General features: G+C 36.1%; 1 protein-coding gene across 1 annotated transcript; it reads right to left on the reverse strand.

Moving 5' to 3' along the window:
• Nucleotides 1-326: 326 nt before the first annotated feature.
• LOC114309760 (uncharacterized) lies at nucleotides 327-3,776 on the reverse strand. The gene is made up of 2 exons (XM_082881039.1): nucleotides 1,381-3,776; nucleotides 327-963 (listed from the first exon to the last, which is right to left on the reverse strand). Exons 1-2 carry the CDS (start codon nucleotides 3,774-3,776, stop codon nucleotides 327-329), a joined length of 3,033 nt encoding a protein of 1,010 aa, XP_082737165.1.
• Nucleotides 3,777-15,437: the final 11,661 nt, after the last annotated feature.

The following is a 15,437-nucleotide window of genomic DNA, read 5'->3' on the forward strand; positions in this document are numbered from 1 at the left end:
TGAATTGTTCTTTCCGATTGACCATCAGTTTGAGGGTGAAAAGATGTACTAAAACACAACTCTGTACCCAAGGCCTTTTGCAGACTTTGCCAGAACTGTGACGTAAAACGAGAATCACGATCTGACACTATTGAGACTGGTACTCCGTGCAATCTAATGATTTCTCGAATAAATAATCGACTTAAAGATTCGAGTGTACCTGCTGGTCCTATTGGTAGGAAATGTGCCGTCTTAGTTAATCGATCAACCACCACCTAAATGGCATCATGGCCTTGCGGCGACCGGGGTAATCCTGTTACAAAATCCATTGTTATGTGTTCCCATTTTTACTTAGGTATTGGTAAAGGTTGGAGTTTCCCTGCCGGCTTTTGATGTTCTGCCTTCACTTGCTGACACGTCAAGCACTTAGATACGAATTGAGCAATGTCCTTCTTCATTCCACTCCACCAATACTGTCGCTTAAGATCTTGGTACATCTTGTTTCCTCCCGGATGAATCGCAAATACTGAATGGTGAAATTCTTTAAGTACTTCGTCTCTTAATTGTTCGATGTTTGGCACAAAAATTCTACCTAAATACCTTAAACTACCATCTTGATGGAGTGTCCAATCCGGTGAAGATTCCTCGGTCACTAATCGGGCCTTGATGAAGTCGGTCTCCTGATCAAATCTTTGGGCTTCCAACACTTTGGCAAGAAGTTGGGGTGTTGTAACTATTGTAAACAACCTACCCTTCCCATTCTGAGTCTCTGGTTGTAACTTAAACTCATTCATAGTGCTTACCATTTCCCATTCTTTAATTGATATGCTGGCTACAATCTCTCTTGTCTTTCGACTTAGTGCATCTGCTACAACATTAGCCTTCCCGGGATGATAAGATATAGTAAATTGGTAATCTTCAAGGTACTCCATCCAGCGTCTCTGCCTCACGTTCAAATCTCTTTGGGTGAACAAGTACTTCAAGCTTTTGTGATCGGTAAATATCTCAAATTTTTCGCCATAAAGGTAATGTCTCCAAGTCTTAAGTGCGTAGACCACAGCCGCCAACTCCAGATCGTGAGTAAGATAATTTTTCTCATGATTCTTCAATTGTCTTGATCCGTAAGCTACTACCTTCCCGTTTTGCATTAACACATTACCTAACCCTTCCTTAGAGGCATCACAATAAACAGTGTACCCAACGTCACGTTCGGGTATGACTAATATAGGAGCGCTTGTCAGTCTCTTCTTGAGTTCTTGAAATGACTGTTCACACGCTTCGTTCCATTCAAACTTTACTCCTTTTTGCGTTAGGCATGTAATCGGCTTGGCTAATTTGGAGAAATCCTGAATGAATCTCCTCTAAGAATCTGCTAATCCCAAGAAACTACGAATCTCAAACGTATTCTTAGGTTGTTTCCACCCCATTACTGCTTCTACTTTAGCAGGATCCACTGATATCCCTGATTCAGATACAACATGACCTAAGAACTTTACTTCCTTCAGCCAAAATTCACATTTGCTAGCTTTAGCATACAATTGGTTTTCTCTTAGAAATTGCAAAACGGTCCTCAGATGTTGCTCGTAATCTTCCTCCGATTGTGAGTATATCAAAATATCGTCAATGAATACTACCACAAATTGGTCCAAATAGGGGGTAAAGATTTTGTTCATTAAACTCATGAATACCCCAGGAGCATTCGTCAAACCAAATGGCATTACCACAAACTCATAGTGGCCATAACGGGTTCGAAACGCGGTTTTGGGTATATCTTCTCCTCTGACACGAAGTTGGTGATATCCCGACCTAAGGTCAATTTTGGAAAAACATTTTGAGCCTCTTAATTGATCGAACAAGTCATCAATTCTGGGTAAGGGATACCGATTTTTAATGGTGGCTCGATTTAGTTGTCGATAATCGATGCACAATCTTAAGGTTCCATCCTTCTTCTTCGCGAATAATGCTGGTGCTCCCCATGGAGACGTACTTGGTCTGATGAACTTTTTATTCAACAGTTCTTGCAACTGCTCCTTCAATTCTCGAAGTTCAGCTGGCGCCATACGATGTGGTGCTATTGAAATCGGCGAAGTCCCAGGTTGAAGCTCAATCGTGAAATCTACGTCTCGTTTTGGGGGTAATCCCGGCAATTCATCAGGGAAAACGTCAACGTACTCGCACACCACATGGGGTAATCCTGGATCCTCTCGATTTTCGTCTTCCAAAATTAGGCTCGCTAACCATCCGGTTAGTTGATCATGCCATCGCGACTTGCGACACGTTGGAGTTAGAGAATCTTGTCTATCCCCTTTAAATTGAACTTTCGTGCCGTTAAGGGAGGATGCTGTCACTGTCTTACAGTAACAATCAATAATGGCTCGATGAACTGACAACCAGTCCATTCCTAGGATGACGTCAAAATCAGACATATCCATAACTCTTAGATCACAGATCAAATGTGAACCGGAGATTTCTAGCTTGCAAGATTTACAAACTAGATTTACTCGGGTTTGACCTCCTAAGGGCGAAGCAACACTCATAGTTATCCCTAGCGTCTTTGGCTCTAGACCCAAACTTGTCACACATGCAGTGGATATAAAAGAATACGAAGCTCCAGAATCAAACAATACTTTAACCCAAGAATTCATAAGGATTAACATACCTTGAATCACTGATGGGTTATCAACATCTGCTTCTTCTTGGAGAGCATACATTCTCCCTACTGCTTGTTGGTTAGTCTCTCCTGGTTTCTTCCCATTTCCAGCTCCTTGTGGTTGTGTTCTTGGTCGGCCTACATTCCTAGAGGCTTGTGGCTGCCCCTTGTTGGTCTGAGTATTTTGAGTAGGCTTAGAACCTTGCCCAGGTTGGTATTTGTTGTATTGTTGTGCCCCTCGCTGATCCATAAAATACTCCCCACCTTGAGGACACTCACTTCGACGATGCCCCTGTTGACCACATCTGAAACATCTTCCTTTCCACTCATTTACAAAGTTTCCTCCTTGCTGGTTTCCTCGATTCTGCCTTTGTTGCTGTTGCATTCCTCCGGCATAAGGTGCTGGTGCAGGATGGTTTCTGGTGTTGCGGACTGGGCCTCCTCCGCGTGGTTGGTTGTTGTTCCTTGATCGCTGATTCCGAATGCGTTCGGAATTTGCTAACTCTCGTTCCACAATTAAAGCTCGATCCACCATTTGGGCATAGGTGGAGAGTTGTACTGCGATCAATCTTCCTCTAATGTCTGTGTCCAAGCCCCATTCGAATCGCCTAACCTTATCTTCTTCATTTGCTACTATGGCTGAAGTGTACCGTGAAAGAGCTTCAAAACGGTTCGCATATTGAGCGACTGACATTTTTCCTTGTTTCAGTTGGAGGAACTCTTGAATCATTTCTTGTTTTAGCGAGTTAGGAAAATACTTTTCCATGAACAGGTCTTCGAACTGTCTCCAAGTTAATGTCTCTACTTGTCGAGTACTTTTGATCATTTCCCACCAATGATTTGCTTTCCCTTCCATTTGAAATGCCGCCATGGTCATTCTATCTTGTTCATTTCGGATGTCGGAAGTATCTAGCAACTTCTTAATTTGTCTTAACCAAGCTTCAGCTTCATGGGGGTTTGATCCACCAAGGAATTTGTGGGGACGTAGCTTTTCAAATTTTGCTATCATCTCCGATTTGTTTGGATCTTGGTTTCGGGGTGGTATATTGCCTACCCTATCAGCAATCGCGCGTATAATTCGAGCGACATCGCCATCAGGCACTCCATCGCCATTACTGTTGTTATTATTTCTTGTTCGTCCAACCATTCTGCATGATGGGATTTTCTTGTGATTTATTCACTTATTTATTATCAGTATTATTATTATGCTTATGTGCAAGGACAGTTAAAAAAAAAAAACTTCATTAATTAGATTAGATAAGCTACAATTAGCAAAATACAAATAGAACAAAGGAAAAGATTAAATAACATACTACGGGCAAGAGATAGCCCCTACAATCCGAGTTAACTCCTACACTCACAATTCTAAACTAGGCAATTTTTACATGTGAGCATACAAAACAATCAGTTAGCCTAGCTTATAATTCCCTTAAGACCCCTTAAAATAGCCAAGGAAAGTCTCTCCACACCAGGGCTTCCGGCTCCCATGTGGCTTGGAAAAGTCCCATGAATCGCCATAGCACCCTTACGAAGATAGCAGTTTCGCACACACGATGCCCTAGCAGCAGCACCGGCTCCTCCCGATAGGTCCTTCAGTCTCTGAAGTCCACTGACCCATCTCTCCTCACAATTCTGCTTGGGTCGGGCATGATATACTGAAGGCTCCAAAAGTCAAAAAGGTCGCCCACTCTTTCGGTGAAACTGTCTGGAAAGGGACCTAGTTGATATACCAAGGGAGTCTCTTGTCTTAGAATCTGGATAGGTCCGATATAGGTGCCCACCCAACTCTCATTTTTCCAAGCACAACCTCCGAGGGGATAAAGTCTGACATATACAAAAGAGCCAATCTGTAACCCGTTTTGCACATCCCAACCCTCAAACGTGGCTCCTATATCTCCAGGGTTCCCCTCGGTATTGCCTTCCATAGACTCATCCTCAGTGTCTGACTCAATCACAATAACCTCCGGGGGGTTGTATATTGGTACAACTTCTTCAACTTCTTCAGACTCAGGTTCAGGCTCAAGTTCAGGATCAGGTTCAGGGTCAAGCTCAGGCTCAGATTCTTAGTCTTCTATAGACATTTCCACTTCTTCACTTGGGTCGGATTCTATGGATTTATAGTCTTCTATAGGCATCTCCACTTCTTCACTTGGGTCAGATTCTATGTCATAGTTTTCCACCGAATTTTCCTCATTAGAGTTAATGTCTGATGACCCTGGCATCCTACAAATAAAAAGGTTCTAACTTAGTTAGGTCACCAAGAATTACAAATTAACTTAAGGTTTTCTTAATTGTAAAAATAATAAACTACTACCTATGGCCCAAAGGTTCAAACCTAGGCTCTGATACCAAGCTGTGACGCCCCAAAATTTTTTTTTTTGAAACGTCATAAGATTTAAATAACAATAACTTGCTAGATAAAATTTTAACTACTAGTTAGGAACTTTTAAGTTCTTACAAAGCCAAAGTCCAACGACAAAATAAAACTACAAGTTCACACACAACGTCACAACATAGTTTAATCCTAATACAAGGGATAACAGGATTTTATTCTGACAAAATCTTGACTCTAAGTCAGCCAAGGTTCGATATTGGCAGCAGCTCCAATTTCAGCCTCAGTCCCTTCTTCAACATAATCTGGCATGAAACGCCAGGGCAACAAAATATATGCCATGAGTTTTGCAACACAGTAAGAAAACGTAACCAACCTACCATTCTTTTTAAGAGATAAATAATAATATTCTAAATATGAGATAACAATATAATTATACACAGAAATTATAACCATTAGAATAGTTTTAGTAATTTTAATAAATTAGGTGACACTCGAAATCTCACTAAAGAGATTTAACTTACCAACCACTAAGCATGGCAACGGTTAATTTGAAACCCTCCCTTGGTCAAATATTTAAGTGTTACCAACCGTAACTACCAGGGATGTCCACATCCGGAGTTATATACCCAAGTAGTGGCATCCGTGGTCTGCCCCAAGGAAACGGTCTGCCAGGGGTAAGTAACCTCCCTGTGTGCCACCTGCACATCCACCCTTATTCTAAAACCGAATACCGAAAAATGGGTCAAATAAGTCACGTGCCATCTTAGAGTTTCGCAACACAATTTACGTGAGAATTCTCAAAACCAGGGCTCACCCTGAACAACCGGTGTTAATCGTCAACTCTTAATTCCGTACAGTCTTTAAACCAAGACTCACCCTGAACAACTGGTATTAACCGTCAATTGTTAACTTTGTATATGCCGTTAATCATTTCAGTTAATTTTGATATTAATCACAAATAATTCCAAATTTTTAATCACAAGTAATATTATACCAACTCATTAAAATTCCCAATCATAAAATATTGCATGTGTCACACAATACTAAATAAAAGTACAGAATTTAAATAAACAATTTGTTTAAACCATGGTGTGAAATAATAACTTAGATACAAGAATTAAACCCTAAATACACACATGCACAAATTTTTGATTTACAAAATTAGACTAGCATAATATTAAAGTGGTGGTTTTATTCTGTCCAGAAAAATTTTCAGAGTATATATCTTGCAAATACAATTATAAATACATTACTTATACAACTCTAAAATTCATATCAATCTACAGGATACTCAATAAACATGTTATGATTATTTTTCAGAAAGCATTTTCCAAAAATAACTTATAAATAATTCTAAACAAATTCCAAGGGTGTTTATGACACAGATTTGTCACATTTCCTTACATTAATTCCATGCTTAAATTTATAGATCAAACCCATAATCTAAAAATTTATCATGAAACTAGACTTCTCAAATTTCATCTTTTAATTAGAAATTACCAGATTTGGCTTAGTATAGAATTTTAAATAAATTTTCAAATACATGGTAAAATCTGTCTCACAGTTTCAGATTTCGTTAGAAATTTGTATAAATTTGTAGAAAGCTCAAAAATTGTTTTCAAAAATTTTTGGATAAACTAGACATCATTATCAACAACTTTGTAGAAGAAATTATCTCGAAAGTTTGAGTATAAAATTATCTAAAAATTCAGGTAACATGCTGGCAGATTCAAGACAGATTATTCTCAACACAGTTTCAGATTTAGTTAAAAATTTGTATAAATTCGTAGAAAGCTCGAAAATTGTTTCCAAAAATTTCTGGATAAACTAGACATAATTATCAACAACTTTGTAGAAAAAATCATCTCGAAATTTTGAGTATAAAATTATCTAAAAATTCGGGTAATATGCTGGCAGATTCAAGACAGATTATTCTCAACACAGTTTTAGATTTAGTGTAAAATTTGTATAATTTCGTAGAAGGCTCGAAAATTGTTTCCAAAAATTTCTGGATAAACTAGACATCATTGTCAACAACTTTGTAGAAGAAATCATCTCGAAATTTTGAGTATAAAATTATCTAAAAATTCGGGTAACATGCTGGCAGATTCAAGACAGATTATTCTCAACACAGTTTCAGATTTAGTTAAAAATTTGTATAAATTCGTAGAAAGCTCAAAAATTGTTTCCAAAAATTTCTGGATAAACTAGACATCATTATCAACAACTTTGTAGAAGAAGTCATCTCGAAATTTTGAGTATAAAATTATCTAAAATTTCGGGTAACATGCTGGCAGATTCAAGACATATTATTCTCAACATAGTTTCAGATTTAGTTAAAATTTTTTATAAATTCGTAGAAAGCTCGAAAATTGTTTCCAAAAATTTCTGGATAAACTAGACATCATTATCAACAACTTTGTGGAAGAAATCATCTTGAAATTTTGAGTATAAAATTATCTAAAAATTCGGGTAACATGCTGGCAGATTCAAGATAGTTTTAGACAATGTATCAAATGTACATAATCTGAAAATTTTCAATTATATAAAAAAAATGAGAGGGTTGAGAGGGTTTTCTTAGTTAGTAATAGGGTGACAAAATGGTTGAGAATTTTGGCTTCCCTAATCTCCTATTCTTCTTCCTCTCCTATCACTAAGCTTGGTTGCTTTGGGGATTTCTCTTTTTTTTTTTTTTTTTTTTTTCCCACCGAATGCTTGCATGCATATATATATATATATATATATATAAAATGCTAGTTGAAGACATCTCTCTATCCCTCTCATTCTTTCCATTATTTTATTTTCTCAAAAAAATTCCATTCCCTTTCTCCAATTTCTAAGAGCAAGTTTTCCCTAAATTTTATAAGCTTTTTTCTAAATTTTACAAGCTTTCACTAAATTTTATGGCTATCCTAAATTCTAAAAGATGGTGGGTTTGGTAGGAGCTATGGGTTGTTTGCCCACGGTTTGTTTGTTTGTATTTTTTTATTTTTTTTCTGTGGGTTCTGAAAATTGACACACTAAGATTTTCTAACTAAGGTATTTAGTAAGAATAGTCATTATATTGAATCCTAATTAAAATAATTTATAAACAACAAATATTGAACAACCACAAAATTATTATTCTTAATAATGTCATGTTAGTGATTGAATTGAGTCAATTTAAAACTAACTTTTATACTAATATATAATTCAGATAGACTGTAGACAAAATTAATTAATTTTCTTTAAAGAATAATTAAAAGATGGGTTTTCGCAATTTCATAGTATAGCAAAATTAAATTTACAAAAAGAAAAAAAATATAAAGCTATAATATCAAAAACAATTGATCCATATGCAGCAAAATACCGCTTAAAATTGATTTAGATTTAGAAATTCTCTATTCTCTCATGAAATTTTCAATACGAAAATTGAAAACCTTTTACTTTATAGTAATGTTGTATTTGGTTGGGAGATTTGAGGAGTGATTTGGAAAGCGAAATAGACAAGGTAGGTGAAATATGAATAAAACATACTTATAATTCACCTAATTTCACATACTTTTTCCGTTTTTTTTTTTCAAATCCCTTCCCATATCCTTCAACCAAACACAGCGTAAAAGAAAATCTGTAAGAGATTCAACCCCAAGTTTGCACTTCATTTTTGTTGGACACAAGTTTGCATTATTAATAAGGAAAGTTGAGTCCCTTTTAGCCTGGGTTTGGATATTAGATTTGAATAATGATTTATAATAAAAGAAAAAAGAAAAGGTAAAGAAAAATAACTAAAAAATAATTTAAATATTTTTGGCGCTACTAAATGAAGAATTTTTTTGGTTTGGATCTGCATTTGAATAGAGATTTGCGGCTACTACAATTCAAGATCCAAACAAAACAAATTCTTCAATCTGGTAGTGTCGTAGTGTGGAAAGATTTTGGGTCCTTTTTCTTTTTACATTTGAATTCTAATTCTTCTTCTTGTTCTTTTGGTGACTTTCGGCTTTAGTTTGGGCACTCATTTGATTGGACCCTACTTAAGAATATTTTAATTTTGGGAAAAGTATAAGGTTAGAGTTATTTGGGAGTCTTATATTTTACAAAATTTTATAGGCCAGAGAGGTTTCTTTATTTGTAGAAAAATGATACAAATACATCACCAGATGTGTTTTACCGAATTTTTTTTTTCCTTACTTGAATTTATACACACAAACACATGTGGACATGCAAGAGCCAACGTGTTCAAAAACTAATGACATGTCCTGTTATTTTCTGTATATTTGAAAGGTACAAATCATTATCAAGTCATTTAAAATCAAATATATGCAAAACAGACTACTAGGAGTATGGATAAAAGCTCCAGATCGTTCACACCATATAACTTGAGAAGAACAAATGCGAAGGTGTTTCTTCGTCCGTGCTTCAAATGAGCTATATAGGAATGAAGCAGAATCAATTGATAGAAGATAAATTACAGATATCGTGCAAATTACATTAAATTGGACTTTCAATCAAGAAACAAAAACTATAATATGTAGTACCCAAGAAACAAAACCATAGTTTACTGTCTTGGGTCCAATGATAATATATATAAGAGCATTAGAATTTGTCATTTCTTGTGTAGCATTAGAATTTAAAAATTGTAGCATTAAGAAGGATTAGCAAATAAAGAGTTATGTACTCTTACGAACCTCTCAGTGCACTTCCCCATCTTATGTCTTTAATTTCATATTTTTAATGAAATTTTTCTTTGTTGATTAAAAAATAAATAAATAAATAAATAAGAAGCAAATATAAAGATTAAAGCTAGTCAAATTTTGATCCAAGTTCATCTTTACATCACACATAATTTTAATATTTTTACGTTTTCTCTCCCTCAAAACAAATGCTCCTCACTAAGGAAAAATTATTTAACAGTGTAACCCAAAAAAATAAAAGAAAAAAACAAACACAAATATGGAGAGGTGCAATTTGCACTCGTAGAATTTCAGTTGCACCCCATCACAAGATGGCTTACACTCACCATATTTGTGTAATTTATTGTTATTGTTATTTTTTATTTATTTATTTATTTTTCTTCTATCAAGCAATTCTCCACCTCACCAAATGTCCTTCCATGGGTTGGGGCAGCACATCAAATGAGTAGTTCGGTCTAGGACTCCACACCCTCGACAGTAGGATGCCGACTGATTTGAAATTGAAAATATACATAGAAACAAATTTCTGTTACTAAATTGATGACATGTAGAATATCAATGATACAAGTCTTGTCTCCCTTCCTACACTATGGCCTCCCATGTACAGAGGGAATAAAACAAAAACTAGAAAAACAAAAAGTTATCCAAGCAATGATATTGTTAAGTTTTGCCTATGACCCTTCCTCGGTTGCATTGTAAGACTCAAGTCAACTTTCAAGTACATTTTTTTGGGGTCAATGCGTAAGAGATTATTTGCAAATATTTTTCAAAAAATTACATAAAACTAGATGATTAACCATATATGGAAGTCCAAACCCAAAGTCTCAACACCGACAATCATTATATTACATAAACAAATAACGATAAATTATGTAAATGGTTCCTGTAGTTACACGGTATGTTGATTTGATCCATGTTATTTTAATTTGTTCGATTTTGCTCTTTAATTTAACAGATTGTGTCAATTTAGTTCAATAAATAACGGTTGTTAAGTTTGATAGACAAAAAGTCTATACATGTGTCAATTTGATCCTTATAGTTTACACAATATGTCAATTTGGTCCCTGTTGTTTTAATTTGCTCGATTTTGACAAGAACCAAATTGACACATGGTGTAAACTACAGGGATTAAATTGACACATAGTTTGACTTTTTATTCACTAAACTTAACAACCGTTATTTGTTGGACTAAAATAACACAATTCGTTAATAGGGACCAAATTGACACATCGTATAAATTACAGAAACTATTTGTATAATTTACCCATCAAATAAACAACTAGAGTCTCTACAATAAGAAAAATAATCAATATTTCCTTTCAACAATGATTAACCTCCTGATTTCTCATTTGAGCGTATACATGAGTGACAACTGCCAACTAGACGAATGTAACTGATTCAATTGAGTTAACCTAATTAATTAATTTACAAATTTGTCCACAGAGTTAAAATTGGAGGACATGGGGAGGGAGAAATTGGAGATAAGCAAAGGTGAATGAATCCAAGTAGAACCCTTCTGTAACAAGAACAACTTCAATAAACTTCTTTTCCTAGTTAATTTTTTCAAAACAAAGGTTGGATCTTGTCGAAATCCAAATATACTTAGGTACTATTCATGACCAATTAAATGCAAATTCATCGATTTCAAATTCATTTGTCGGAATGCAATTTAAAGGTTTTGCGTGAGCTTTTTGCACTAGGATAGACATTTCATTTTTGGGTCTTTTAGAAAATGATTTCCAATTTCTTAAATTAATGTGATAGTTTCGATGTGATTTCCATCAGTAAATTTTGTTTGTAAACAATCCTATTCCAGAGATTCAGAGGAAGACCATGACATTTCACCCAAACACATCTCTCTTGGACTACATGGATTCCTGGCTTCCATTCCAAAACAAACTGACTCCAGTCTTTGAACCAGTCCTTAATCTTCTGGATGTTTGATTTGAGCTCCTCCTGGGATTTGAAAGTCAAGATTGCATCACCCCCCTGTCTGACCACCACTTGATCTAACCCAATATCCTTCAAAGCAGATCTGATACTATTAATGGGGTAGTCCGAGTTAAGCCTGATAATTACGCTTTCATAAAGCCAACCGTGACCATCCTCATTGGCCTTGACGGTTATGCTAGCTTTTACATCCACCTTGGTCGAGTCCCCTTGTAGTACCTCTGCAAATGACTTGTGGCCAATAAATGAGATTGTATCTTTACCTCTAATTGGGTTAAAATCTTCTCTGTTGACCTGGGGCCTTCTCCTGCTAAGCACACTCCTGTCATGAGTTGCATACTTGACTGCAAGCACCTTATCATACACCAAAAGACCATTAGTTTTCTGGACTGCCATGTCTGATGCAACATGACAGTCGAATCTCACAAAACCGAATCTTGAATTCATCGTTTTTCTTCTTTTGAAAGGGATGAAGACATCTTTTACTACACCAAACTTATTGAAAAGTTTGAACAATGACTTTGCATCCAAAGATCTTGGGATATTATCCACGAACACAGTAAACAAACCACCCCTTTCTACATAGCCCCGAGATCCACCTCCTTGCCTTTGATTCACAACCGGTATCAAACCACCATTTCTTCTTTGCTCCATAAGGACTACATCCACCTTAGGGAAAGAGCTGGGAATTAATTTCGGTGGGCAAGAAGAGGGTGTGATTGATAAGATTCTTGAGCTGGAGCGTAAGGACAAAGAGAGATACTTGAAGGATGGAACCGCTTAGATGTAATAACAGTGTGCTGGGCTGTTTCAAGAGGAACCTTTTCGGTGTACGGGTTGTTAACATTGGAGCTTCCGCAGTGGATGTGAGGAGTTTGGTTCGGAGTAGCAGTTATGTCACTTGGGTGTTTCGGTTGGGTGAGGGTCCTTGGGTGTATTAGGTTGAGTTGGGTGTTGGTTACTTGTATCGTAAGTGTTGTGTTTCTGAATCTGGAGGTGGGTGTTAATCTGCTCAGTGGGTGCGAATTACTTTTGGGGTCGTTTTTTTGTTTTTTGCCAACTGTGTGGCGTTGTTAGTGCGTTATGTTTTTTGTTATATTTTGTTTGTTGCTAGATAGTGCAGAAGCAGTAGCAGGGGTTCAAGGTTTGTGTAAGGTTAAGTACTTATTATCCTTTGTTTTTTTTATCTTTTAAAAAATGTGAGAGGCGGAGGGGTTGGTTGTTTGGGTGCGAGTAGCAGTAGTAGGGGTAGTTTGTACTTTCCGAATCTCTTTCGGTGCACTTCATCTTCCTGTACTCTTAATTTCATGCCGTTAATGAAATTTTTCTTTGCTGATAAAAAAAAATAGCTGCTCTTCTCCATAATCATCTAAACATAATTAAAACTATACCCAAAAAAATGTTTAAACATAAAAATACTTATTCTATTGCTGACATTTTTAAAAACAATAATAGTACATGCTTACCAAATTTAGCTACCAAATTTAAGATATGGTCTTTAAGATATGTTCTACAAGTTACTCTAGTTCCAAGCTTGCATTGGTGGTTGCTTTTGAAATTTCTTAGCTGTTAGGTAGTAGTTTGCTGGTGTTTATTGTTGGTGTTTGGTTTGTTTTCTCGTTGGTTTCTCACCAACTCTGGGGGTGCTAGCAAATGATAGGATGGACTTTTTGGTGCCAACCTAGTTGGGACGATTTAGCTCATTGTGATGCTTCTGCACCCTCCTTTCCTTTATTGATATTTTCTATTTTGTATTGTGTACTTGTTTCTTACATCAATAAAGCTTTTCTTTGCCGATCAAAAAAATAAATAAATAAATTTAAGATATGGTCTGATGTATCACCAATACACTGGTGTCGTTTCATATATTATATCAATGCATTAGAAAATAGAACACATTTGATGTGTTTCAGCAATGATGCAGCTTGGTCCTAGGCTATTGTCTATGTATTGTTTGTTTTTTTGATCAGCAAAGAAAAATTTCATTAACGACATGAAATTAAGAATACAGAAAGATGAAGTGCACCAAGAGAGATTCGGAAAGTACAAACTATCCCTACTACTGCTACTCGTACCCAAACAACCAACCCCTCCGCCTCTCACATTTTTTAAAAGATAAAAAAAAATGTATTGTTGTTATGCTTTATACATCAACACATCTCTTTTGCTGATCAAAAAATAACATATAAAAAGCATATAAGATATTCAAAATTTCACATTGAAATTTAAGGGTGAAAAATACCTCTAGCCCCTGGCCCTCGTGTTATTTTCGTCCTAGTAATTTCAATTGGTTCGATATTAAATCTAAATTTTTTTTACTTTGCCTCAAATTACTCCAATTGATTCCAATTGTTAATATCCTTTATGGAAAATGTGCACATGAGCGGCAGATGTAATACTTTTAGGGACAAAAATTTAACCTGATCAATTCATTGACTTAATCTTAACTAATTTAGTGATAATTTTTTATCAAAAACATTAAGGCGCTATCCATTGGAAAAAGTTAATGCAAAATTTAAAATTAAAGGTTAAAATTGAGTCAATTAAAACTATAGGAATCAAAATGACATAAACGGCAAAATGTAAGACTACCAATGTAATTGGTTTCAATTTTCACAAAGATCATTACTGTTTTTTTCAAATTATAGGTCACCTTGAGTGCATGCATATTATGAAGTCATAAGAACAAATTGGGCACATAATTTGCATCAAAATAGGATATAATTTTTTTGTACATAGCATATTTAAGCAATGATCTCAGTTCTCCACTCTTTAGAAGTGAAACCTTCCAAATGAGGAAAATTACATAGAATCAAGCTGAAAGAGCAACCAAAGTAGAAGCAAGATAAGGAAAAAGAAAACATATTTGGACATGTGATCATTACAATTACTGGTTTTACCAGTTCCGGACATTGCTATGCTCATGTTGGTGTAAGTCCATTGTGCATTGTGTATGCCATTTCATTTCATAGCATTGTGTATGCTAGGTTGTATGTTAGCGTATTGTGTATGCCATGTTACCTCGTGCATCGTGTACGCCATTTCATAGCATTGTGTATGCTAGGTTGCATGTTAGAATTGTATTCATGCATGTCATGCATATTGCATTGTGTTTGGGATAAGAGTTAGCCCGAGCACGGGAAACGAGTGACGTTTCGTACTTCGAGTGACGTTTCGTACTTCGAGTGACGGAACGTGTCTCAATTCCCAGTCACCGACACTCCGGATTATCCATGATGGAGTTTAGGTCTTGTTGTGTTTATATGTGCATTCATTTCATATTGAGTCGTGCAATTCGACTCCTCAGCCATCATGCATCAATATGCGTGATTGGTGGCACGAGGATCGAGGACTACACTCCCTGAAGAGTAGTCATGCATACATATTTGAAAATACTTTACCATGCCCCTTTGTTGCTCTCTGTTGCAGCAAATCAGAAATCGGCAGCCTTCTGGAGCTTGGCACGCATCCCAAGAACAATTACAAACAGAGGCAAACCGGGGCATCACAAGGGATTTTCCGACAAAGGCAACCGGAGCATGCATCATTCATCATTCGGAACAAAGCCGAGGCAGTCCATGGCTTGCATGCCAATTTATTGCTTTCTTAATTTAATTTGTTAATTAATTAGGGTTTTGTACATATTTGGACTGTATTATTTATTCATTTGGGACTGTATTATTTATTCGGACCCTCTGCGCGAGGGCACAACTGTAATAAGTGTGCGTGTGTGTGATGTATGTCTTCCAACCCCACGTCTTTCTCCCTTTTATTTACTCGCTTATGATGGTTAGATTAGGGCATGTTTCAATTAGCATACAGTATGATAGCATGTTTGCATTCATTCATC

The sequence above is a fragment of the Camellia sinensis genome, chromosome 7 (assembly GCF_055761805.1).
Source record: "Camellia sinensis isolate YWXY chromosome 7, ASM5576180v1, whole genome shotgun sequence".
Lineage (NCBI taxonomy): Eukaryota > Viridiplantae > Streptophyta > Magnoliopsida > Ericales > Theaceae > Camellia > Camellia sinensis.

Excerpts from the sequence above, each read along its gene's own strand:
- LOC114309760 (XM_082881039.1), bottom strand. The coding sequence starts at position 3,776 with ATGGTTGGACGAACAAGAAATAATAACAACAGTAATGGCGATGGAGTG. Across the intron at positions 964-1,380 it reads TGGAAACAACCTAAGAATAC|CTTGAAGTACTTGTTCACCC; the intron begins GTTTGAGATTCG and ends CGATCACAAAAG.